This window comes from Cariama cristata, unplaced genomic scaffold (genome assembly GCF_000690535.1).
Source record: "Cariama cristata isolate BGI_N322 unplaced genomic scaffold, ASM69053v1 scaffold19325, whole genome shotgun sequence".
In the NCBI taxonomy this organism is placed as follows: Eukaryota; Metazoa; Chordata; class Aves; order Cariamiformes; family Cariamidae; genus Cariama; species Cariama cristata.
The window spans coordinates 1-24,156 of record NW_009617158.1 but is presented as its reverse complement, the minus strand read 5'-3'; the positions used below and the strand labels follow the sequence as shown (position 1 = coordinate 24,156).

Genomic DNA, 24,156 nt, shown 5'->3' with positions numbered 1-24,156 from the left:
AACTACTTGTTGTAGGCTGTGGGCGTTATTTGATGTAATAGGGAATTGTTATCCGGTATTCCAGCAGAAGATAATAAGAGCAAATATGTTTTCATCTATATTTTTTATTTCTTCGCTTAGTCTCTATAAACCTCTGCAGTGAATCAGTATGGCTCTATCCAGGCAAGCTTCACATATTTTCATGGTCGCTTGGAAGTATGTTTTGTCCACTAATAGAAACTGGCATCTGCTTGCCCGGTGCTCTTGCCTGACAGTTGACTGTAAGTTCATGTGAGATACCAGACCTGGACAGGGCAGTGCTGTAATAGTTCCTAGCCCTGAAGAGCAAATAGTTAACAGGATTTTTGTAGAAAAATAAGTTAGCTAAACAGCAGCTCACATACAGTTTGGAACTCTGACAACTGGGAACAGCAAAGCCTCTACCCCTTGTGCCTGTAAGTGTTCTCATCGGAGGTTTCCCTCCTCACTTCTTGCCTGCTCTGGTAGAGGGAGTCAGCCAGAGAGCTGGCAGATCTCCATCCATCTCCAAATTGGGAAGAAAAACCCACCTAAGGGCAGCACTGTACTGTGGGAGGCCCCTGCTGCTTCCCCTCCTGTCCCTTCAGTCCCACCGTGAGTTCGGTGATGCCAAGGTCAGTGGCGCGTGAGCAGTGTCCCGGTTTGTTCACTAACGGGAGGGCAGTAGCCTTGTCTTGGCAGCATGTGGCAGAGTCCAAAAGGGCAAGTAGTGGAGGCCTTGTGAGAAGGGCCTCCGTGCCAGCCTGGCCGGGCTGTGTCTGAGCCCCTGTGGCCATAGGGTCACCTAAGAGATTAGCCTCTCTGCCACGGTGAGACCACAGAGGGCCCTAACACCCTCCTGCCTTTTTCTACCCAGTAACTGCAACCAGTCCACAGGGAGAGGAGGGGAAAAAAGGAATAAAAAACCCAAATGGATAATGTAGAAAGTGGAAACCTTTCTTCCCAGGCAGAGTTTTGCCTGAAATACCAAGAAAGCAGATAGGACTTTACTCAGGTGCTGTGGTGAGCAGTGCTGCTTTCAAGCTTTCTTAGGGATTTGGGAATTGCTGGAAACTCCTCTCTTTCTGTATGGAGGTGGTTTCTGCCAGGATAAGATAGCCAGAAACAACTGTTAAGAGAAACTGAATTTGGGCTTGTCCTAACAAAGGCAGCATGTTTATATTTTAGGCATGGCATCTGTAATGCAAACACAAGATGCTGTTTTGTCTTTTTTTTCTTGAAATGAAGGTGATTGTGGTGTATATAAATGAAATGCGATGAAATAACCTTTTATTCAGGGGCTGAGCAGTTTGACTTAGGATTAAACACTGGCCATAGAACCAGAAATACAGGCTTAAATCAAAGTTACATTCCTTTTCCTTTTTTTGTCATCTTCCTTTTTTTGCATACTTTACAAATATGAAGTGCTTTTTGTTATTTACATAGTGTCACATGTCTCATCAAAGTGAAATCTCTGTCTCTGGCTGTCAAATGTGACAACAAGAAAGATTTGAAACAAGTGCTGGCAAGGAACTAATAGTAAATATAAATGGTGTGGACTCTACAGTTGGGGACAGTTTAGAGGATATCTATCATACAAGGAGGTCACTTAAGACATAGGCTTACATTCCTGATCTGTATAGGGGAAAAATTAGTTGCAGATTTGGCAGGGCATCTTAGGGTCTGCTATTAGTTTGGCTGCTGCAGGATAAACGACTGCTTACTTTGGGAAAAAAAAAAAATAATCAGTCTTCCCATTTACTTAAATCACAGTTCAGAGACTTACCACTTTATTTATTCAAAACAAGTGTAAAAGATATTTTTAAAACCCTACAACAAATACTGAGGAATTTACAAAATAAAACTAGAATTAAGAACTTGAGTCTTATTTCTAAATGTAGATAGCAAATGTAGGTGACAAAAGCTATGATCCTTAGCAATGACTGATATAGTTCACAAGTAATGTGTTTCCTGTCTTCTCAAATTAGCCTTTAAAAATAGTTACTTTTCTAATATTACTCATTCTCAAGTTATATTTTAAATATTGCAGTTAAGATGGGTAAAATGTGGGTGCTTTTTCTCTGTATGGCATTCAAAAAAGCTTTTGCTCAAACTTCACAAGCCAAAACCAGCTCTGAGCAAGACCAAATAATGGACAACGTCAGAAAATTAAGTTGGAAACACAGAAGTAAAAATACCGGTTTCGTTGTGGCGCTGCCCGATGAGTTCTGCCAGCCTTCTTCACCTGCTAGGTGAATGAACGTTACTGGAAATCTGGACTCGAATTAATTCATGAAGATTGCAATTGTTCTTTGCACTTAAACCCTGACCCAAAAGGTGTGCCTTTTCCTGTGGTAATATGATCAGCCTGGTAGTTTCCCGGCAATTTTCCTGCTGTATAAATAAACAGATAATAGAAATTACCATAATGAAATCAACACTGCTAAAAGCAGACAAAGTACCAAGTCCACACAGTTTGCAATCGTATTAGAAGCCATGGAGTGAAAAAAAATTAGTACGCGTTTTGGGGCCCTGTTACAAAAGAGAGACTCCGCTGACTTTTGCTGGTTTAGAGCAAACAAACCTTTTTTAAATATTTAGAGAAGATTGAGTCTGCTTCCTGAAAAGCTGAAGCCAAAGTCTGAGCTGATTTGGTTTGAAATGAGGCCATCAACTCTTAAGCAGTTTTATTCATGGCAGGTAGGAATTCGATTCCTTCTATTTCAGAGTTATGTACAGTTTCCTGTTTTCTTACAGTGTAAGAAATAATATTATATATGATCATGCTTCTTCATCTGTTGAAAGAAATATGTATACCATTCATGCTATAGAAACACTTGAGTATCTGATGGCTGCCAATTTTCTTAGGACTGTTGCAAAAGAGTTGTCTTTCTGATTTCATGGCTCAAAACTAGGAGCAAATGTAGATAAAGAGGGGATTTTGTTGCTTTTTCAAGGTATGGCTTTTTTTTATTTTCTGTAATAAGTATCTGAGTTAGTTTGGAGAAGTCAAGGACGTAGTTATGTACCATGAATCTGACCAAGCTTCCACTGAACTTTCAGCTGCAACTGATTGACTTCAAGGGGGAAACGTGAGGCTTGTGTTGCTTAGCAGGACTGAAAAATGACTGCTGAACAAGCGCAGGGATTTACTTGAAGGAAAAGTGCATACCTTTCCTAACTACTTCTCTTTTGGCTTAAAGAGGACACTGACAGAGGAGAAATAGTTGTTTCACACAAGGGCTGGGTGTTTCATGGGTTCCCCCCCAAGCAATGTTGCTAACATCTTGTTGATAACTGTGAGTTACCAGCACTGTTTGTGATGTTACTAGGAGCTTTGCAATACTTTGCTTTTTTCCCTTTTTTTTTTCTTAAAGCTCCAGTTCCTGCGGTTACATTATATATGTAAAAACCAAAGTCAATCTAACTCTGTTACAATGGGGAAAAAAAATTTAAAATTTTAGCTGACTGCATCTTGAAGACAAATTATAAAGAACTCAAAATACTGTCAAATGTGAAATCACTTGGGGTTTAGCCTCATATTGTTGTTTGTATGCCTCAGGATGGATTGTATTTCAGTGGTTTAAAATGATATCTGAGAAGGAGAGCAGGAAAACAATTAACATTCAAAGGCAGACTGGATTTCTAGAGTGATGTATTAATACTAATAAATCCCCTTTTGCATTGATATGACGTGCACGTATCTGAACCGGTTCCTCTTGTCTGTCTGTCAGATGAAGGCAATATGACCTCCTTACCTCCAGGCCCCCAGTTTTTTCTTTGAACCCAAGCATCTCATCTTTCAAGGCATTGTTAAGACTATTTTAAGATACTTTCTTTGGCCAAGGAGCCAGAGGGATTAGATGCAGGCCAGAACATCCTATAAAGCCAGGGATGAATGCACCCAGGAAACATAATTTACCTGAAAACGCATAGTTCTTCTGTGTTTATCATATTCTCTGATAGTAGCAGGTAACGTAAAGGGGAAAACCCATGTTTTACCAGCTCTTGAGGCTTTAAGTCAAAGGGATTTAATTTTCTTGTGATGTTCTGCATTTTCTGAGATGAAAATGCAAATGTCTCTGCCTGACAGTAGCAGAGAGCTGCGGAGGCACCAGGCATATTTTCTATTTGCCGTCTAAATCTCATGCTACCAAACCTAGGCAATTCTTCCTGGTGAAACTCCTAAGCGGTGCAAAATCTAGCCTTGAACCAGGGAATGATGCTGTTTTCAGATGAGACAGGCAACATTGCCTTTCTTATTTCAGCCTTAACTAAAATGCTCACCCCCAATTCACAGCTAACACAATTAGCATCAACTCTAAAGGGGCAATTAGTTGAGCCAGAATGGGGAAAATAATTTGGAAACTGGGAGCAGTCTGTTGGAGTTCAGCAGCAGGCGATTGCAGTGGTTAACTTGAAGCAGCTGCCTCACTTTCCCGGCAGACATTGCCACCCTTGAGGTGCCGACATCGGATCCCTTCCTGAACTATAAGATATTTTTGGAATGATTGGGATGGGGCAGGACCTCTGAGCTTTCAGTCTGGTGTTAAGGTAAATGGAAATTGTTTGGGTTTGCGAGATGCTCAGTGGTTTCTGCTTTGTGAATGGTACCTCTTCTCCAAGAGCTGCTCATAACTCAGGCAGCTGCACAGGTTTCATTTGCCATTACCATATAGCTCTGCTTGAGCCCGCACCTAAACTACGTATTTTAAATCAGCTAGACTGATTGAAGTGTATCTTATGTCCCTTTCATCTGAAGAACTATAGCAAACTTTTTTTTCCAGCCAAATATTTCTTTTTAATGTGGGTAAATGTATTGTAAACTGAAGGTGTTCAAAGCACAATTTCATGTGTTTCTTCTCTACCTCTAAATCAGTATTCAGGACTCTGCCGAGGGCAAAGGACTGTGGGGCACTAAGTAAGAACTTGTCTCCACTGCTTTTAGAAACAGTTTTTTACCTTAGAGTTGCTCACAAGTTGGGGTGAAAAAAGGATGATTCAGAGGAATCGAAGAGAAGGTGCTTACTAAACATCTCTTTATTCTGTCAGCCTAAATTGAGTTTTGCTGGTGAACCTGTAATGAAGAAGAAAAAAACCAACTTGTTTTTTACAGTATGTTTCATCACATGATAATTTTGTGAATATTAGTTACTTGTAGAAACATGCTAGATAGGGTTTGAGATATTTTTAATAGTAAAGATGCTGCCAGAGATGAGTGGATCAAGTACACACTTCAGAGCTGGCCAGAAACTGGAGTTTCTGTTCCCTAAGACAATCTAGAATTTGAAATTTCCATTATTTGGAATTAGGACACAGAGCTGAATTTCTGAATATCTTTGACTTGGGATCAGAGAATTGTTTTGTTCCAGAAGGACAAAAAAATCATTTTTAACTGTGTATGTATATATTTAGTACCTAAATGTAGCTTTAGTAAAGACATTGTACTGAAATGTTTTCACGTAAGTCAAATTGTGTGATTTTCAATTGCTTGTTTCAAGACCAGTTAAAATCAGTAATTCCTGAAAATATTTCACCTTTAACACAGTTTTCTTTTTCAGAAAAGTGTTCCAGCTGAAGTCAGGTATGGTTTTAATTGGTTTCATTGATAAATAAAAAACAAACGCAGATGCTTTACTCTTTGTAGTGCTACTCTTTAGAAGAGCCATTTCCCCAAATGTTTTCAAAATAGCCCTTTTAAAAAGTTTTTTATTTTCGCCAATCTTGGATATTAAGACTATGATACAAAATAGTGCTACAACAGTATTTTGAGTTTCGCTTCCTTGGCAGAAGACTTTCTTTTTCCAAAGCTGGTTCTTAACTCTGAAGTGGGGTTAAGAACTGGATGGTGCGAGCAGAGCTGAGAATTCATCTTTGTGGGGAAGTTATGACAGGAAGACAAGCCAAGATGCTAATGATGTCCTGCAGGGTGGCTTTCTGGACCACTGTCTTTGTGGCAGGGTTGTCAGGGATGTACCTCTGCTTTTGGAAGTAAAAAAAATCTGCATTTGTCCTGCCAGACAGGCAGAGTATCTGTCATCTATTCCCTCAGGTTTTCGTGATGTGACAGAGAGATGCTGAGATCTTGACCCTATGTGCTAACCTCTGCATAAAAGTAAATTTGGTGACTTTTTCCAACAAGTCCAAGAAATTCTGATTAAATGTAAAACAATTATTTTAAGGCTTGCCTGTGCAGTGAAGTCACTGCATAGCCAGGGAGGCTGTGAATTGCTGACACATCAACTATATTATATAAATTCCCTGCATGACCATTCTTTAGGTGTCTCTGTTCAGAGGTGTCTTCAGAAATGGACTGCACTACTGTGGGCTTAGGGAACTAGAGATCCCGCTCACCAAGTTAGCACAGTGCTGAGAATTTGCTGTGGGCAATCCCAGAGAAAAATATTCAGGTTTGGCTCAAGGCATTTCTAGTGGTGGTACCTGTCATGGGCATGGCTGTCTAAATTAGATGTTCCTGTAGTTGCCAAGAGGATTTAAGGGGAACCGAGTTTGCCAAAGAGAGTATCTTTCTTTGTTTTTTCTTTTTTTTCTTCACTTTCTGGCACTAATTGCTGGTTTAATTTTGTTTATTTGGTTTTTTTTTAGTAAAGCTTGCTGATGGTAAACAGGCATGTTTAAAAAAGTATAAATATTGTACTCACTCTTTTGTTTCACCCCTCTTGAAACTAGGAATGAATGTTCTTATGCCTTAAGTGAATGAAAGACCTTTGGTGTAGGAACCTTATCTAATGATATAATGCAGACCCGTTTTCAGCATTAGAAGGGACCGCATTTGATCCAAGAAATCCCTGGTAATTTCATAGAAGAAGGAAATGGAATAGCATTGCCCTTTGTAGGAGCTGTGATTAAGCACATGGCCACAAAGATACTAATGCCTGCCTGGCTGAGTTAATTACGGGCTGTCTTGCTGCACCCAGGTCATGTTTGACTAGCTTGTGAAAGGCAGCCTTGGCTGAGCTCCCTGCAGCACCGTGTGCACAGATTAGCAGTGCCGACCGCCGTTCGGTAAGCGCAAGGGATGCCAATTGGTGGGAAACGTTTAAACCAGCAGGAAGAGCAGGTAGCCGAGTGCAGTGAGCAGTGTACACAAGGTTCACAGGTTGCAACTGGGATTTCGTGATGAATGCCTAATGAGCATGTTGATTAGGCGGGCAGAACTCTTCAAGCCGTTGTCAATGTAGCTGAAAGAATTGTGGCTGATAAGACACCGAATAACAGCTCTCGTAAAGCTTTCCTTCGGCGTTGCAGTATTTAAAGCCCAGAAAGATAATGGAGAGAAAACTGGACAATAAAATGAAAAGGGAACTGTCCTGCTTAGCGACTTTAAACAACAAAAACATAACCCTGGTGTCTATTCGTAAGCGGCAGGCAGCTCATGATGTGCCTGAACTACTGATTATTGGTGAAAAGTCCACAACAGGATCTCCAGTAAAAGTAAGCAGTAACTTGCAGAAAGAAGAAAAGATTTTGCAGAATTACTCCATAGGAATGCCAGAAGTCAATACAGTTGAAAGACAGGTCAGTGAGCTCGTGTGTGTGTTGGGAGGGAAGAGGTGTTTCTGAATGGGAGAATTTAAAACAAAGCATATCGGACGCGGGTTGTATATTAAAGGAGGTTAAACCTTCTTTATCTAAATTGTCTCAATCCCCAGCATGGATGCCTGTCCCATAACAAGTAGTACACAAATGCAAAGTCTTCTGAAGATCCTTTGGAAGCAGATGTTCATGATGAGTTATGCTGTAGTAGCTAATGAGCATTTTTTCAGCTCCACCTCTAATAATATAGAGTGATGATTCTTAGTAAGGAAACATCTTAGTATTTCTCCTTTTGAACTGCAATTGCTTGAGTAGTTTGACAGCAGCTCATACCCGGTTATTCTCTGGAATAATAGAAGTTGCAGAAACATTAAAAGATCCTAATTGTAGGTAAGTAGTTTATTTATAACTACTAAGTGGATGCTAGTGACAGTTCTTGATAATACATCTGTGGCAATGTTGTTATTTTTTTTAATTCAGTGTTGTATATAACTGTGGTATTTTTGGAGATTAGCTGTTGTGGAGAAGAGGCTTAGAAAGATCAATGCTGATAAAAACATGAGGTTTATTATTTTTAAAAGAGTTTTTGCTGTTTAAAAGGTATGTAAATTACAGTAATGTAGTTTGGATCAGTGAATATTGTGAATATTTAAGGAAAAGAAACTCTCAGAACAAATTTTGTGTCTTTTGAAACTGCATATGCTTAGAATGGCTTAAATAATTAGTGTCAGACTGGAATGGAATAACAGCCAGGACAGACCAAATATACCTGAAGGCTCTTTCTGCCTTGAGTTACTTCTTATATCATAAATGTTTGCTAGAAAACAATCATGACATAAATTCCTTTGTTCTACCAAGGGATCTCTTTTCTGTATTCAGTTCACTGGGATATACGCGTTGCTTGTACTGGAGCCTTGAAGAACATCACAAAGTGTTTTGCTTTGTTTTAATTCTAAGTTAGAAACAATCCATTTACAACAAGGCTTTCCCCTTTCCCACTAAAGCAAGCGTGGTTTACATAGCTCCTTTTAATTTAAAAGTACCTGTTAAGGACTCTAAGATTTGTTAACTACGGTGTAGGTATCATTTCAGTAAGACTAGCTGCAACCGCCTAAATCTTTCCCTTTTGTCTGTACTGTTAGAGAAACCTGTTCCAAGATGGGGAATAGCAGTCCCTTGGCAGAAGCATTAGGACAACTAACTTAGAATTTCGCAAACAAAAGCACCGTAAAGGCTGCTTTAAAGTAATATTTTCATTGAATCTTGATAGCCAGGTGAAGAGGGTGTTTTTTCCCTCGTTTAAGACTCAGGAACTGTTTGGAAAATAACAAGTTGTGTTACAAGTAGTTACTGAAAATAGTAGCTACTGACATTTGTTAATCTCTGCTAAGCTTGGGGGAAGAGGGAAGGAAGAGCCATCAGTTAAGATAAGATCTAATACATTTAAACAATATGTGCTAACAAGATGGATGGCAAGTTGCACTGAAATTTGTTAAAGAGGACAAGGGTTGAATTTCTGCCCACTCAGAAGTGCTGCTGTTATAGGCATGAGTTTGAAGACTTGGGACCTTTGATGTTCCTGAGTCTGCTCTGTCCTCATTTTGTTGTTCACTGGCTTCCTATAACAAACTGGGAAAGCATCTGAAGCACGTAGTTAATAGTATGTGGCTTTTCAATTGTGTGTTACTGCCTGCCTGAATCCAAAGACGTGAATCAGCAGGTTGTGAAAGAATAAAGCAGGAAAGGTAAAACAGTGACACAGATAAGATAATTCTTTGGAATTTGTGTGCTTGAAGGCGAGAGGGCGATAGCTGGTTTCAGCCTGCGGAGGTACAGAGAGAAGAGCGGCCCAAAACCTCTGGAGATGTTGCATGGGCTGGGCCCCATGTCCTTGCCAAGTGACTGCCTGGCATCACGGTGAGGAGCCTGGTGCTTGAATTTCAGGACGTGAAAACTGGCATCCTTGCAGGCCGGGCAAAGGAAGGTGGGAGAGCAGTGACAGCCCTGCGGGGAGAGCCTTGCTGGAGCACCAGAGAGGAGCAGCGCCCGTGTGGGATCTCGGTGCAGGTGATGCTCGGGGAGCTGTGGGGTGCATTCAGCACAGCCTCAGCCTTGTGCTGCATATGCCAAGAGTGTTACACTGGTGTTTTGAAGGTGGCTGCACCTCTCAGGAAGGGGAGGTGAGAGGCAGAGGGATGGCTTTCCTGGTGACAAGGCAACCCATGAGGTGACCATGGAGCACAGGGGTAGAGGCAGCATGGGGACCCAGCCAGGGATGGCTGGTGCCTGGGGCATGAAGCCAAGGAGGGCACAAACCTTGTTGAGTTCGCAGCCATGGGGTTGCGTCTGTTGTCAGGACACTGATCACCATGTGTGTGTATGTGAGGTTCTCATCCGATGCTGTGGTTTCTTCTTCTTTGTGTTTTTTTTTTCTCAGTTCAGTTTTTCTCACATTTGTTCTGTATCCCCTCACTGCTGTGTTAAACTCTTAGCCTTTGCACTTCTGAATAGGAGTACCCAAAAGAAATAGCTCATTTTGGGGGACAGCGGGGCAGCCCTCGATGGGGTGGTTTTGCCCCACCAGCCACGCAGGCCATGGACAATGACCACCTTTCCCACCAGACCTGTCGCCGAGCTCTGGATGCCGTAACAACAAGAGCTGCTTGCCAAGCTGGGGCTTGAGACTTGGTGCTCCCAATCCAACAGTGTCTCCTTGCCCTGCTCCACCTCCACGCTTTCCCCAAGAGTTAGTCCAGCCCCAGGGAATATTCCTGTTGGATCACCTCCTTCCTGCTGGCTGGAGGCAGTCAGGATGGGGAGCAGGAGCCTCTGCCTCTTCCTGCTGTCCCCAAGCCCTGCTTTACCCCAGGGCAGGCATGAGTGCTCCCTGGGACATCAAGGGATGTTCTTCATGCCAGTGGGTTTGCTCTGAAATCCTCGTACTGGGAGCTGGGTTTCAGATGCCACGCTCATGCACATCAACATTTTCAGTGGCTACTCATCTCGAGTCCAGTTCAGAGCTGTCTCCTGTAGATGCAAATGTTTTCCAGCCAGCTCTGGTGCCTCCTTTAAAGCTCTCTCCACCTACTGCTGTGCTTCTATGTCAATGGGTTTCTTCTTAATTTTCTTCTATTTTTTTTTCTGTGTTGTTTAAATGAGCTTCATAACATTGCTTTCTGTAGGGATTCTTTCAGACTAGAGCCTTGCTCTGCTGTGCATTTTCAGTTGCAACTTTTACGTGCAGAACAAGGGAGGGAAAGAATTTTCATAATTTCATGTTTTCATTATTTACATGTTTTTTACGTAGTCACTGTAAAAATATGGGCAAGACTGGTAGACCAAACAGACATGGTGTACACCTGCCCTTAAAAGTAAGCAGGCCTCTTTTGGTGTGAGAGACAAAATAGTTGGTAACTGCAACCGGTTCTTTCACGCTCCCGTATGGATGTAGAGTCAGGTGCGTTTTCATTATTTCATTGGGATTTCTCTCTAGGCAGAAACAAGCAGGAGGGGCAATGCCTGGAGATCCCAGGCACATTTTTTGACATTTTTGGAGGTGATTGCTTTTCTGATCCTCTTGCAGATGGTGTCTCTGAATTACTATACAGCCTCATAGATGCTGTTTTATGTGTGGGTGTTAGCTGGTATCAGGAAACCGTCTTCTGAGACCTAGCGTGTGCCTGAGGAAAACTACAGGCACATTTCTGCATGCCTCGTCTTTGTGTCCTTACATGAACCTGCTGTCTTCCTCTGATCGAGTGTAGAAATACCCCTTCTTGCAAACAGGCACATAGATGTATTTGTGCCCCTTCTTTTTTTTTGAAGCTGTTAAACAATACTAAAGGCTTTGTAAATACTGTATTTGAACCTGTGCACATTTCTGGGTTTTGGGGGGAGATTCTTCAGTGATTTTGCATTTGTGGGGTTTGTTTGTTTTTTTAATAAGGGAAATAAACTTTTTTTATATATATATCCGCATCCCCTCTCTATTTTTTTCCTTGTCATTTAAAAATTTGCATGCAAGGATTTTTCTCCTACAGAGCATAAACATCTGGTTTTGTTACGTAAGAAACAAAATATTTTTGCCAGTTCTTCTGAATGTTGGGATAGCTTTTTATCCAAAATACAAAGCGGTGGCCAAGTTTTGATGTGTCTGTGGCTTACAATGCATTGAAATAGTAGAATCAGTCCTTGCTTTTATGTTTTTCAAAAGACTGGAGGATAAGAAATACCCTTTAATCTTTTTCTGTAATTTGAATTGCTTTTATATCACTGGGTACCTAGGAAAACTGAGACCGTTGGTGAGTGTGGGGGTGGAGGGAACGCGGTGGAGGACGTAAGGCCTGTGATGATTTCTGGGTTTCATCTGCAAGTGGCTGCCAGAAACGTGGTGAAGGGGAGCAGGAGAGCGGAGGATGTTCATCTCGCCCATATCTCACCCTGTGTTTCACCAAAGGATGCAGAAGCCAAATGCCTCTGTCATACAAGCCAAAGTAAACGTACAGGGTGAGCTCCTGTAACTCGCATGTGGATTTTTGATTTACCAGGTGTTTGTGATAAGAAGAGCTGACAACCGTGAGCTTGGGGCGACCATGTCCTTGAGTTGGCGACCGTGTCCTTGGGGGGCTGGGGACAGGAGATAGGGAAGAGGAGAAGAGGGACAATATTCAGACAGGGAAGAGGAGAAGAGGGACAATATTCAAATAACTTTTCTCGAGGTAGACATTACAATAAATGCAAGTTTGAGTTTAAGCAGCATTTGAAATGTGGTGGGTGAGAGAGAGTTTTCATTTTCAGATGGGCTTCTTTTCCATAAGCAAGGACATATTATTATTTTAAACCGTGGGAAGGCACAAATAGGGGGAAATAAGCATGTGATTGTCTTTGTGTGTGTGCTTAAACAGGGAACCACCCTTGCAGAGAGGTCCAATTAACTCTTTATGTTTTGTTTTGAAAGGAGAGGCTGGCTGCACATTTCCATGTATGTTGAGGATTTCAGTAACTTTGGGGAAGGGGAATGCGAGGAGAGGGCTATGTGTCCCGAGTGCTGCCAGGCCTGTGGGAAGGGGAGATAAGAGGGGATGTTGGGGCTAAAATATTCCCATGACTCTTCTTCCCCAGCATCCCTGGAGCATCGCCTTGAGGCCAAGCAGTGACAGAGGGAGCACAGTGGGAGAGCTCGCAGTTAGGATGGTGTGGGGCTGCACCGTAATGCTGGAGAGATGAAGTTGCTCATTCCTCCTCCTGTTCTAATAAATACAGTACAGAGAAGGCTGAAAGTAAATCTCTGATGTTAAATTTTTGCTGTTTTGGTTGTGACCCCAGACCTCATTATTCCCAAGCTGTCTAAGCGTGAAACAAAATCAAGTTAATGAATTTTGAAGACTGCATCAAATGAACTGGATGCAGTCTAGTGTTAATAAGCAGCCTAAATGCTTCTCATCTGCGCTGTGGTACTGAGGAGGGAGTTTTCTTGTCGGTGGTAGGAACAAAATTTGCAGTACTGAGCCTGATCCAGTGGCCCCTTCTCCAGCCCCTCCCTGCAGTATTGCCCAGCATCGGATGCTTTATTGAATGCTGGAGAGCCCATGGCTTCGCAGGCAAGAGAACAGATTTGTTGTAGTAGCTTGCATCTAGATCTTTAGTGGTTAAAGCTGCCTTAAGTCATGGACATGAATTTTGATGTTCTTTCCATGAAATCTGACAATGTGGGAGTTGTCCCTCCCCTTCTCAATCTTGCTTATCACTTGGCACCAGAAATTTCCTTTGGTGATGGAGTCTGTGCTCCAATTACCTGTTCTGTGAGAAGCATTGCTTTTATTACTTTTTTTTTTTAATATTTGACTTTCAATTGAATTGAGTGCATTAAACTGTAGAGTCCCAGTTCTACGGAGCCCATGATCTGACTGAGACAGTCCACTTCTGGCCGATCTACTTCAATACCGGCCATCGCATCCTGAAAATCGATGTTGGATCAAACCAGTGAGTTCTTGTAGCTCAATATATGGTCTTTCTTAGGTGCTTCACAAGGAGGCAGATGAAACTAAGCATATAGTTCTGTGTCTTTTAAAGTCTTTGTCAGATATAGATTTTAACTTAAAAGGTCTGTATATATGCAGACAGCCCAGGCCTTTTTCTGTGCATGCGTGTAGCTCTTCAGATATCGTGCAACTGGTACTCCCCGTGCCAGCTTGCTTCAGGCTCCTGGGAAATTCTTGGTTCTGTTTTCTGGGCAGTTTGGTTTGGTTTGGCTTGAACTCCTGCTGAGCAGTAGCAGGTTGGCCAAATTGAGCCAGCTTCTGACATTTGTGGAGAGACATCGAGCACAGTCTCTGCTGTGACCCTTTGTGTTGGTGACAGTGCGCTCTGAAGAGCAGGGCTCAGGCTGCATGGTGAAAGTGCCCTGTGGTTGCAGAGAGCTCAAGTTATAAATGATTGGATTGAGGTGGGAATATTGAGACAATTTTGCATTTATATCCCTAGTGAGTATTTTTTAAATTGCGGCTCAAGAGAAGTGTGAGAGGCCTGATTCATCATTGTAAGTATAGCTCACTGGTAATAAATTCACAGTGTAAGTTAATGTTGTGAAGCGTTTCAGCAGTATAGACTGACTTGAGAGCACTTCTAGTATGTGCTTGAGAGCACATGCAGAATATTGCTGCTTTTACAGAACTAAAGATACGTGCTTTTTATTTTTCCTCTTGCTCCTTAGCCTTTGTCCAACACTGATTCTCCTCCTGACTGTGAGCTGGAACCTACAATGAAACACAGTTTTGCTTTTGACAACATGGGCTACGAGGAGAGCTTTGAAACTGTGCCCTCTCCATCTTCCCAAGAACGCACCGTAGCAGTCAACGTTGTGGGAATGACTTGCCAATCATGTGTGCAGTCGATAGAAGGGCGAATTTCCAAGGTGAAGGGCATTTTGAGTATTAAAGTCTTCCTTGAACAGAACAATGCTCTAATAAAGTATCTGCAATCGGAAATAAGCCCTGAACAGATTTGCGAGGAAATTCAGGATATGGGCTTTGATGCCAACATAGCAGAAGAGAGGTTGACAACAGCAACTGTAAATTTGTCATGCTTGAGAGAAGCAGTAGTTAAGCTTCAGGTAGAAGGCATGACATGCCAGTCCTGTGTCACCAACATTGAAGGAAAGATTAGGAAACTGCATGGTGTGGCAAAAATCAAGGTGTCACTTGGTAACCAGGAAGCAATTATTGCTTACTATCCTTACATCATTCAGCCTGACGACCTCAAGAGCCATATCAGTAACCTGGGGTATGACTGCACCATTAAAAGTAAATCAGCCCCTTTGAAGCTGGGTGTCCTGGATCTCGAGCGCTTGCGGAATGCAAACCCCAAGGAGACACCAGCGAGTCTTGGGAGTGATGGGGTGGATCCGCTGGTCGCCGAGCTGAGTAGCACAGCTACAGTGGCTGTACGGATAGAAGGCATGCACTGCAAGTCCTGTGTCAGAAACATTGAAGGAAATATATCAGATCTTCCTGGCATACAAAGTATTAAAGTGTCTTTGGAGCATAAATGTGCTGTGGTACAGTATAGCCCAAATCTAATTACCCTGTCAGCTTTGCAGCAAGCTATTGAATCCCTTCCACCCGGAAACTTTAAAGTGTGCCTCCTTAATGATTCAGAAGCAAATAAAGGAGCATCTCCATCATCTGCTTTCCTATGCGATCTCTTCGGAGAGCCACTGCAAGACACAACATGCACAGCTGTTATTAGGATTGATGGCATGACCTGCAATTCTTGTGTACAGTCCATAGAAGGGACCATATCACAGAGACAAGGAGTGCAACGTATAGCAGTTTCTCTAGCTGGCAGAACTGGGACCATACGTTATGATCCAGCTGTCACTAATGGAGAAGAGTTAAGAGCTGCCATAGAAGACATGGGGTTTGATGCCTCTGTGCTGACAGGTAACAGTGTTTTTTCTTCTGTGGGTAGCGTGCCAAGCTGGACCACGCGACACCTGTGTTGAGACTGTTCTGGAGAGAAACTCTTACAATATCACATTAGCATTGTCTTTTCCAAGGGACGGGCCTGATCTGACCTCACTTAGCGAGGGAGGGATATTTCAGCTGTGAAACACCTTATGTCAGCCCTTAATAACTGCACTAGTGAGTGGAAGAGTTGAGTTACATTATGAACCCAAAAGGTTTGGAAGTTGGTACAAGGTCTCTCAAATAGCTGATCCCGTTACCCTCTGAAGTAGGTTTCCTCCTATGCCTACAGGCTGCTATAAGTAGATCTATCAAACCAAATGTTTTCATTTATGTTCCAAAATATTAAAACCCACAAACTTAATGAAATCTCTTTCATTTAAAACCACTTTTAACCTAGCTAATATCTCTTTTTAGTGTCCTAATCCTTTGACCTTTATTTCTTGAGTATTTTTACTAGCCCTACTTTACTAATCTTTACTTTAAGCAAGGTAAGTGGCAAGATGCAGGTGCTCTTTGGTGGGAGCAGGTGCTTTTACACGTCAACTCCAGCACAGTTTGTATATTTTGTACATGTGCTCAGTGTTTAAGAAGTTGCTATGGTGCACAGTCTCCTCTCTAGCAAATTTCAAATGCGGCAATATTTATCTGCTTCAGCTCAAGAGATTTGCTTTGAAATACTGATGTAGTTTACCTGGAATTAATTAGTTTGATCGCAACAGACCACATCCTATTTGCTTTTCTCATGGATCCAATCCCTCTGAATCTGTGGTACTACTACAAATGAGGAGGACCCTGTATGTGGTGTTTAATTATGATTTGTTTGGTTTCTAATTTGTTAGTGGGAGACCTCCTGATTCACCAGTGGAAGAGGGGGGACCCCCTGTGTTTAACGTGTTCAGAAGCAGCTCTTGCTCCTTTACACAAACCTCTGCCTAAGCGAGGCAGTTTGTGAATGCAGCTGGAGCTGTTGGGTGTCTGTTCAGTATCTGGTAAAGAACAAAAATTATTGCAACAGGCCTGTATGCGTGGAGGCCTTCTGGGTGCTGCAAATCCTTCCACTATTTGTTTTGCAGTATTTGCAGTGTAAATATTGTGCCATAAAGAGAAACCTGTTGAGAAACTTGTCCTTTTCCTTGTTTGAGATGAAGTGCTGTGAGTCCTGCACAGATGACAACAAAGACAGAATGGATATGACTGGGCTGTGTTCTCCGTGCTGGATAAGGACCCTCTAGATGCCAATGTATCTTTATCGAGTGGAGGTAGCTGTCAGGTCTAGGCATTGAAATTGGAGGGAATCATTTGCCAGCTGAAAGCAAAAAACTAGTTCTGTAGAGTTAAATGGTCATGTAAGTGGAACTTGTGAGTGTATATTGCTATATGCATAGTAACAATCTGTATAATTTCCATGAAGATACCTAGATTACCATGTCACCTTTCAGACAACTAAGAGACTTTGCATGATTGATAAATGTGACTTGTTTGTAGTTTTGCATCATCCAATTGCACTGTAAATTATATTTGTTCAGTGTATTGTGTGTATTGTGCATTTACTCAAGATACCGCCACCGGAGAACGCAGACACCAGCCTGATGCCAGCAATGCTGCCGTGCCGCCTCAAGCTCCAGAGCCTCCTCGCCAAAGCTGTGCCTCGGGTGCTCTTCCAAACAGTCCTCACCTTGATGGGCCAAACCAGCCCAGCGGAGCGACAGCTGAAAAGTGTTTTTTACAAATCACAGGCATGACCTGTGCGTCTTGTGTATCTACCATTGAACGAAATTTGCAGAAAGAAGACGGTAATAAATTTAAGATTCTTATAATGAGTCTATAAGGGACTATGGGGTGGAAAAGGTATTCTATGCGATTAATGGAAGGGGATATTGTACAACATCTGGAGGTTAACTAGACTTAATGCTCGCTCTTAGTCCTAATGTGACTATATCACTGTTTAACTGTCCTACTGCACTGGTGGACAAACCCAATGGACATACTTGCATTGTAACAGTAAGTTATTGTAATGTGATAAAAATTTCAATTAAGGCTCAAGACAAGAACAGAGAAATATTTCCCCTTTAATTGTCAAGGCCTTAGTGCTTTACAGAGCAATCCATCTCTTCCAGAGCTGTTGAGAGCTCTGACACATTTGTGACGTGAAACTTACCCTTCAGGGCACATTTGCACAAGTAGGTACAAAGAAATGTGTGGCTCCAATACCTAGGTACTTATATTAGCTGAGGCACAGCCAAGTTTGTTAGGTTAGAAGTCTGCAGACTGGAGCTGCCTTTCCTCTGGCCATATAGAAGATGAACTGATGAGTCTCAGCAATGCTTGATTTAATTTGTGTAGGGATGCCTTTGGAGGGTTTTACTTACTGATTGCTGTGCTCCCAGTCTCCCGGTGATGGTCTCACTGCCTTGATTTAAAAACCCAAGAAACCATTAGCACTTCAGAACAGGTTTTTTTGCCTGTGATTTTTATGTTTTGCTTTTCAATTCTAAATGTAGATTTCTGTGGGTTTATTTATTTAAAAAAAGAAGAAAAACAAACAAACAAAGGGAAAAGCAAGAAAAGAAAAAAGCCTAGCATTGTGCTGTGGTGTTTGTTTAGAGCTTTCCAAACCTAGAAAGTCCAGGGTAGCACTTGCAGCAATGAGTGCAAAGATTGCTTCTGAACATCCTTTTTGTCTCATTAGGTCATAGCAAAACTCCCCTGCTTCCATGTGTAACTCTTGCAGTTCCTCCCATTGCTAAAGTGAACCTCAGTGTGGCTGGATCTCAGCAAAAACTTTGCTGTTGTGACTAGGGAACAACACTAGAAGGAGGCAGAGAGAAATCATTAGGCTTATAATATCTCTAAGTTACAGTCACTTGTAATATTTGATTTTTCTTCCCCTCAGAGGAGCTACATTAGCTAATATTTTTCATTATTGCCACTGCAGGAATTGTTTCAGTGTTGGTAGCACTGATGGCAGGTAAAGCAGAGATAAAATACAAGCCAGAATTCATACAACCTCTTGAAATAGCACAACTGATCCAGAATTTGGGTTTTGAAGCTACCGTCATAGAAGATCATGCAGAAACAGAAGGGAATGTGGAGCTTGTTGTAAGTTATGTGAATTTGAAATTATATGTTAGTTTTGCAAAAATCAGGTCTGGAAGAATCATTTTCTTGCAAATGCTTTTTTTTAAGGAGTTGTGGCTTCAGCAGGTCAGTTCTAGCTGGTGACACTATTTTTTCTTAATTGCTGGAAAGACAAAATCAATTTGTCTTAGAAGAACGTGTCCAAAAGCACTGAAATAAAAAGTGATTGTTTTATGCACGGAATAGACTTTTCTTAGCAAGGAGAAATGAAACAGAAATTTTCTGTGAAGGCCCTTCAGTCAACAGTACAGACTCTGAGCAACTGAGAATGTATCGCCAAATATGTGTTGGTAGTGCCTGGGACTTGGTATAGAGGTCTGAGAACTTTGGGTGAAATTAGTAAATTGCTTATACGAAGGACAGATTCTTCAAAAGTCTGTTTTTATTCTCTGACACATATACCTACTGCAAGACAGGTAACAACAGTCTGCAGTTACGCTGATAGATCAGAAAGTGGAAACATGCCTTATCGAAGCTAAAGGAACATTTAAGTAAGCGAGATGAAGTTACACATGCAGAGTTAGACTTTGGCAATGTTAATATAGCTGCTGATAGAACTATATTAGCTATACTATTACAGTTAATACAATGTACAAGTGCTGCTATGCAAATGTATAGCTGTGACTATAACTGCTGGTTGCAGAATTTTATAATAAAAGTGGATAGTTATGTTCTCAGCTTTGTTTCATTTAAGACAGCTCTATAAAATCTTCATGCTGAGGGCATGGGTCATTACCAGCAGAGCTTGCATAGTAATTAGTACCTTTGTGACATCGGGAGGCCTTGTCTCAAATCCATCCACAAATATTGGGTGAATGTGGGGGACTGCTAACTGTACCTAAATTTGTCTTTTCTTTAGATTACAGGAATGACTTGTGCTTCTTGTGTTCACAATATTGAATCCAAACTCATGAGAACAAATGGCATATTCTATGCCTCAGTTGCGCTTGCTACTTGCAAAGCTCACATCCAGTTTGATCCTGAAATTACTGGACCTCGAGATATTATAAAAATAATTGAGGTAGGCTTTAGAAATTTTTTATGTATGAACAATTATGAGGTGAAGTTAAAAAGGAAATAAAGGAGCTGACGTTTGAGAGGTTTCACTGGCTTTTGCAGATGACATAGTTATTGCCGTATGTTTTTATGCTCCTGTGGTGAAGCTGCTGTGCTCCACAGTAGTGCATAGTGTCCCAGGCTGTTACTCTAAAAACACAGCCTAAAAACTGTAAAAAGGAACCTTTTTTATCTATATCTGGTAAAAGTGTCATACAATCATTCTTTGCAGTTCTCTGTGTAGAATAATGTGTCTCTGATTTCCAGTCATTTCAGTAAAGTGTTGATACTTCAGAAAAAATACTACTTTCTCTTGCCAGTGAAAGAGGCTGTAAAAGAAGTTTTGCAACAGCTCTTACCACAAGTATTACACATCTCTGTATACACTGGCATTTATTCCCACAACAATTCAGAGAAGAACTTTTTAAACTGAAAGAGCTTATGATACAGCCACTAAAGGAAAAAAATCCTGACTTACCAGTAACCACACAGATGATAAAATCTGCCATTATCATGGTCCAGGTGTGGACAAAACTTTTTCCTCCTCTGCCCCACCAGAAGGGAGGAGAACTTACTGTAGGAGCTGCATGCAGTGAGTAGTCAGGAGGACAGCAGAGACTGTGCATCTTTCGTGTTCTAGAATATTTACTCAAAAAAAAGCTCCTAGACCACAGAAGTGATGTGGCAGCAGTGATTAACATGTTAACTAGTAGACTGTTCAGGCTGGCAGAGTAGTTCTTGCCACAGGAGCATCTCATGATGCAAGTATGAAGTTTAAATGTATTGTGCTTGCAAGCGTGCTTTGTTTTTTTTGTGGATTTTTGTGAGGAGCGTGGTTCTACTGCAGTAACTCACTGAAGTGTCAGTCAAAACTAGCTTTTTGCTTGTATTTGTTCCTGGGATGCTTTGCCCTGCAGTTTGTTGTTTTACAGGTTTAAACTGATTCTAGCCACTCTGATTTTCAACTCCAGGTGTTATCTACTCAACTGTAGTGTTAAGGAGATGCTCGCAAGGTTGACTAGCCTAGTGGCTTGTACGTTTTTACCTTCCTTTGTGGTATTTCCCATCTCTCATACTTATTCCAGTGGAGATGAAAGGGCATAAATTTCCCTTGAGGAGGAGGGCAGCAGAATTCCAGCTGTCAGTGGGAGCTCACTGTGCCTAAGAAACCTGGGACACTTACTGCATCTATACGCTGTACACTATCATGTATAGGTAGCAGAAATCCTTTGCAGGCCATATTTTGAGTACTGTCTGAAATAACCTCTCATGTTGGCAGGATCTAAAAATAAATGAGAAGTTGGCATTTATTAAATATGTATCAGTGTCCTTTTCTGACATTTCTTCTAAAAGTAGTGTCATTTAAATATGTTATAAGTAATATGGTTAGTTTAATCAAAACTAACTCATCTTCCCTCCCCTTTCAATAAAAAGGAAATTGGCTTTCATGCTTCTGTGGCTAGAAGAGTTCCAAATGCACATAACCTGGATCATAAAAAGGAAATACAGCAGTAAGTATTTCTCTTTCTCTCTCACTAATGAACGTGTATAGATCATCTCTTTTAACTCACGTCCCTCCCCACTCTTCCCAGTTAATTTAGCTTATCCTTATGTAAAGCATATTTAATTTTACAATTTGCCATTTCGTTCAAGTACTTTTATTACTTTCATTAGTTTCAGTTTTTAACTGATAGAAGTCTATACAGTTAAACATGTAGGAAACACTGAAACTGTCCAGAAGTTCTGGATCTTTCCCAAATATCCCAAAGCTGAGTGTTAATACAATACTAATACACCAAGCTCTGCACTGCGAGCACACTGCTTGGCCTGGGTACTGTGGGGACAACGACAACCAGGGATTTACAGCTTCTACTTTTCAGGTGGAGGAAATCTTTCTTGTGCAGCCTACTGTTTGGTATCCCTGTCTTAATCCTAATGATCTATATGCTAATACCCGACGGTGAGCACCATGGGTCAATGGTGCTGGAAAAGAACCTCATCCCTGGATTATCTATTTTAAATCTTCTCTTCTTTGTCCTGTGCACTTTTGTTCAGGTATGTCCACAGTACTTCCTAGGGGTTTGCTTTCTATTCATCTACCATTTCTGTAAGTTGATGCGATAAACACAGAAGACTGGAAAGGTTTAGTGGGTTAGATCTGCCCTCTTCTCTGTACCACCTACACAGAATGAAGTGGCACTTTTCTGCAAGTTATCCATTCTGTAATTGCTCACAGCACTTACTCCTGCCAAAGTTAGATCCGATAGTTTTCCAAGTGGGGAAGGTAGTGTTAAAATGAAGAAATACCTGATCAGCTACAAACTAATTGGGTAGCTATAGGTAAATCCCGTCAACTCCTGTGCCTTGTTTACTTTGCATTGCTGAGGAAAAGAATGATATTTAGCTGGCAGAGTTGTTTTGAGAACAGGGAAGGGCAAGTGAGAAGATGACAATGGAGTCAGCCTCCTAGTAGATCACTCCGCTGAAGTTATATCAATATAAAATTAGCATGGGACAGCAGTGCCTTCCCTTATCTACTATGTGTTTATAATTCTGCTATAGGCAGTATTATGTACTCTCTACTTTCACTGCTGTGATCTTAATACAAGTTTGTGCGTGCTTACACCAACAGTTTCTTGGTGGATGGTATTTTTACGTACAAGCTTACAAATCACTGAAGCACAAGACGGCCAATATGGATGTGCTCATCGTACTGGCCACGACGATTGCTTATGTGTATTCGTGTGTGATCCTGATGGTAGCGATAATTGAAAAGGCAGAGAAAAGCCCTGTCACTTTCTTTGACACTCCTCCAATGCTGTTCGTGTTCATTGCCCTTGGGAGATGGCTGGAACACATAGCAAAGGTAACTCATCTTCACACTAATTATTGTGTATTTATGATGAGAGTAGAATAAAACTAGTCAGAGGAATTTTGAGTCAGATGTTTCTGATGTAGCCTATATTAGGCTACAAGGTCGTTTAGAGTTCACTGTGTTAAGTAAACATCAGCATTTATATATCTCAATATATCTTAAACATTCATATCTGTTCCTTAGAGTAAGACCTCAGAAGCTCTTGCGAAACTTATATCTCTTCAAGCCACAGAAGCCACTGTGGTGACTCTTGGACCTGACCACTCTATCATCAGGTATATATTTATGAACCAAAACCTCTTCAGCCTGCCTGTGTGCACAGACTAGGCTTGATGCAGTTAATATGAAAGCATTATTATTTGTCTGAAGCTGACGGCATAAATAATCAGTCTGTTCTATTGTGTCTCTTGCAGGGAGGAGCAGGTAGTGGTTGAACTGGTTCAAAGGGGTGATATCGTAAAGGTTGTTCCTGGTGGGAAGTTCCCAGTGGATGGAAAGGTCATTGAAGGCAGTTCTATGGCAGATGAGTCTCTCATTACTGGTAACTTCCCTTATGCTTACACAAAGAAGTGAAATCTTTTAGAACTCTTTCTTACAAGAAATGAGAGTAGACCCAACCCAAAAGCTGCTCTCTGAATAACCTTCCACCTTAATGGATGCTGTGCCTAGCCTTTGTGAGCTTGAATCCAGATCTGATGTCTGCACACACCCTGAAAAGCTGAAGAATTTCCACTTGGTTTGGTCACTTTTACAAATGTACTATAGGATAGGATGGGTAGAGCCTAAACACTATTGTCATTGTTCCAGAGATCTGTTGGGAGTTTCCCCTGGAATGTGTTTGTAGAGATAGTACCTTCTTAGAAATAACTTCTAAAAGGTGATGGAGAAATATTGCTGAGATGTTGGGGTGTGTATGCATGGGCATAGAGCAGAGCTTCTGACTGGGATGTCCCAGTGAGCAAAGAGAGGGAAAGTAAGCCTCACAACTTGATGTTCATTAAGGGTCATAGGACTTTCTCACAGCTTCTAAAATTTTTATTTCATTTTGTAAATATAATAAGGATTTACTGCATCGTCCAATTCTTATAAATAAGGTAAAGGGTATAAAAACTTTACATTGGCGTTGGCTTACTTGTTTTAGTTATGTATTTACTTTGCTTGGGGAACGGGGCCACCCTTAGTTTAAGAGAACCAGTTGTTACCACTAACCCTAAAAATAGAGGAAAATAAAAAATGTGTAGAGCTAGTATTCTTGAAGAATTCTTGTGCAAAGCTTTTGACACCGTCCTGCATGACATCTGTGTCTCTAAATTGGAGAAACATGAATTTGATGGATGGACCACTCAGTGGATAAGGAATTGGCTGGACAGTCGCACTCAAAGAGTTGCAGTCAATGGCTCAATGACCAAGTGGAGACTGGTGACGAGTGGCGTTCCTTGGGGGTTAGGATTGGGACCAGCGCTGTTTCACATCTTTGTCAGGGATGGAGTGCATCCTCAGCAAGTTTGCTGACGACACCAAGCTATGTGGTGTGGTTAACATGCTCGAGGGAAGGGATGCCATCCA

General features: G+C 41.5%; 1 protein-coding gene across 1 annotated transcript; it reads left to right on the top strand.

Moving 5' to 3' along the window:
• Positions 1-7,287: 7,287 nt before the first annotated feature.
• LOC104161872 (copper-transporting ATPase 2-like) lies at positions 7,288-23,131 on the top strand (the record flags this gene model as incomplete). Its single annotated transcript, XM_009700447.1, has 10 exons — positions 7,288-7,536; positions 14,267-15,494; positions 17,078-17,314; positions 18,457-18,620; positions 19,519-19,680; positions 21,150-21,226; positions 21,596-21,770; positions 22,348-22,581; positions 22,774-22,865; positions 23,004-23,131. Coding segments are annotated over exons 1-10 (2,746 nt in total), but the record flags the coding sequence as incomplete, so codon positions are not given.
• Between the last annotated feature and the right edge of the window lie 1,025 nt (positions 23,132-24,156).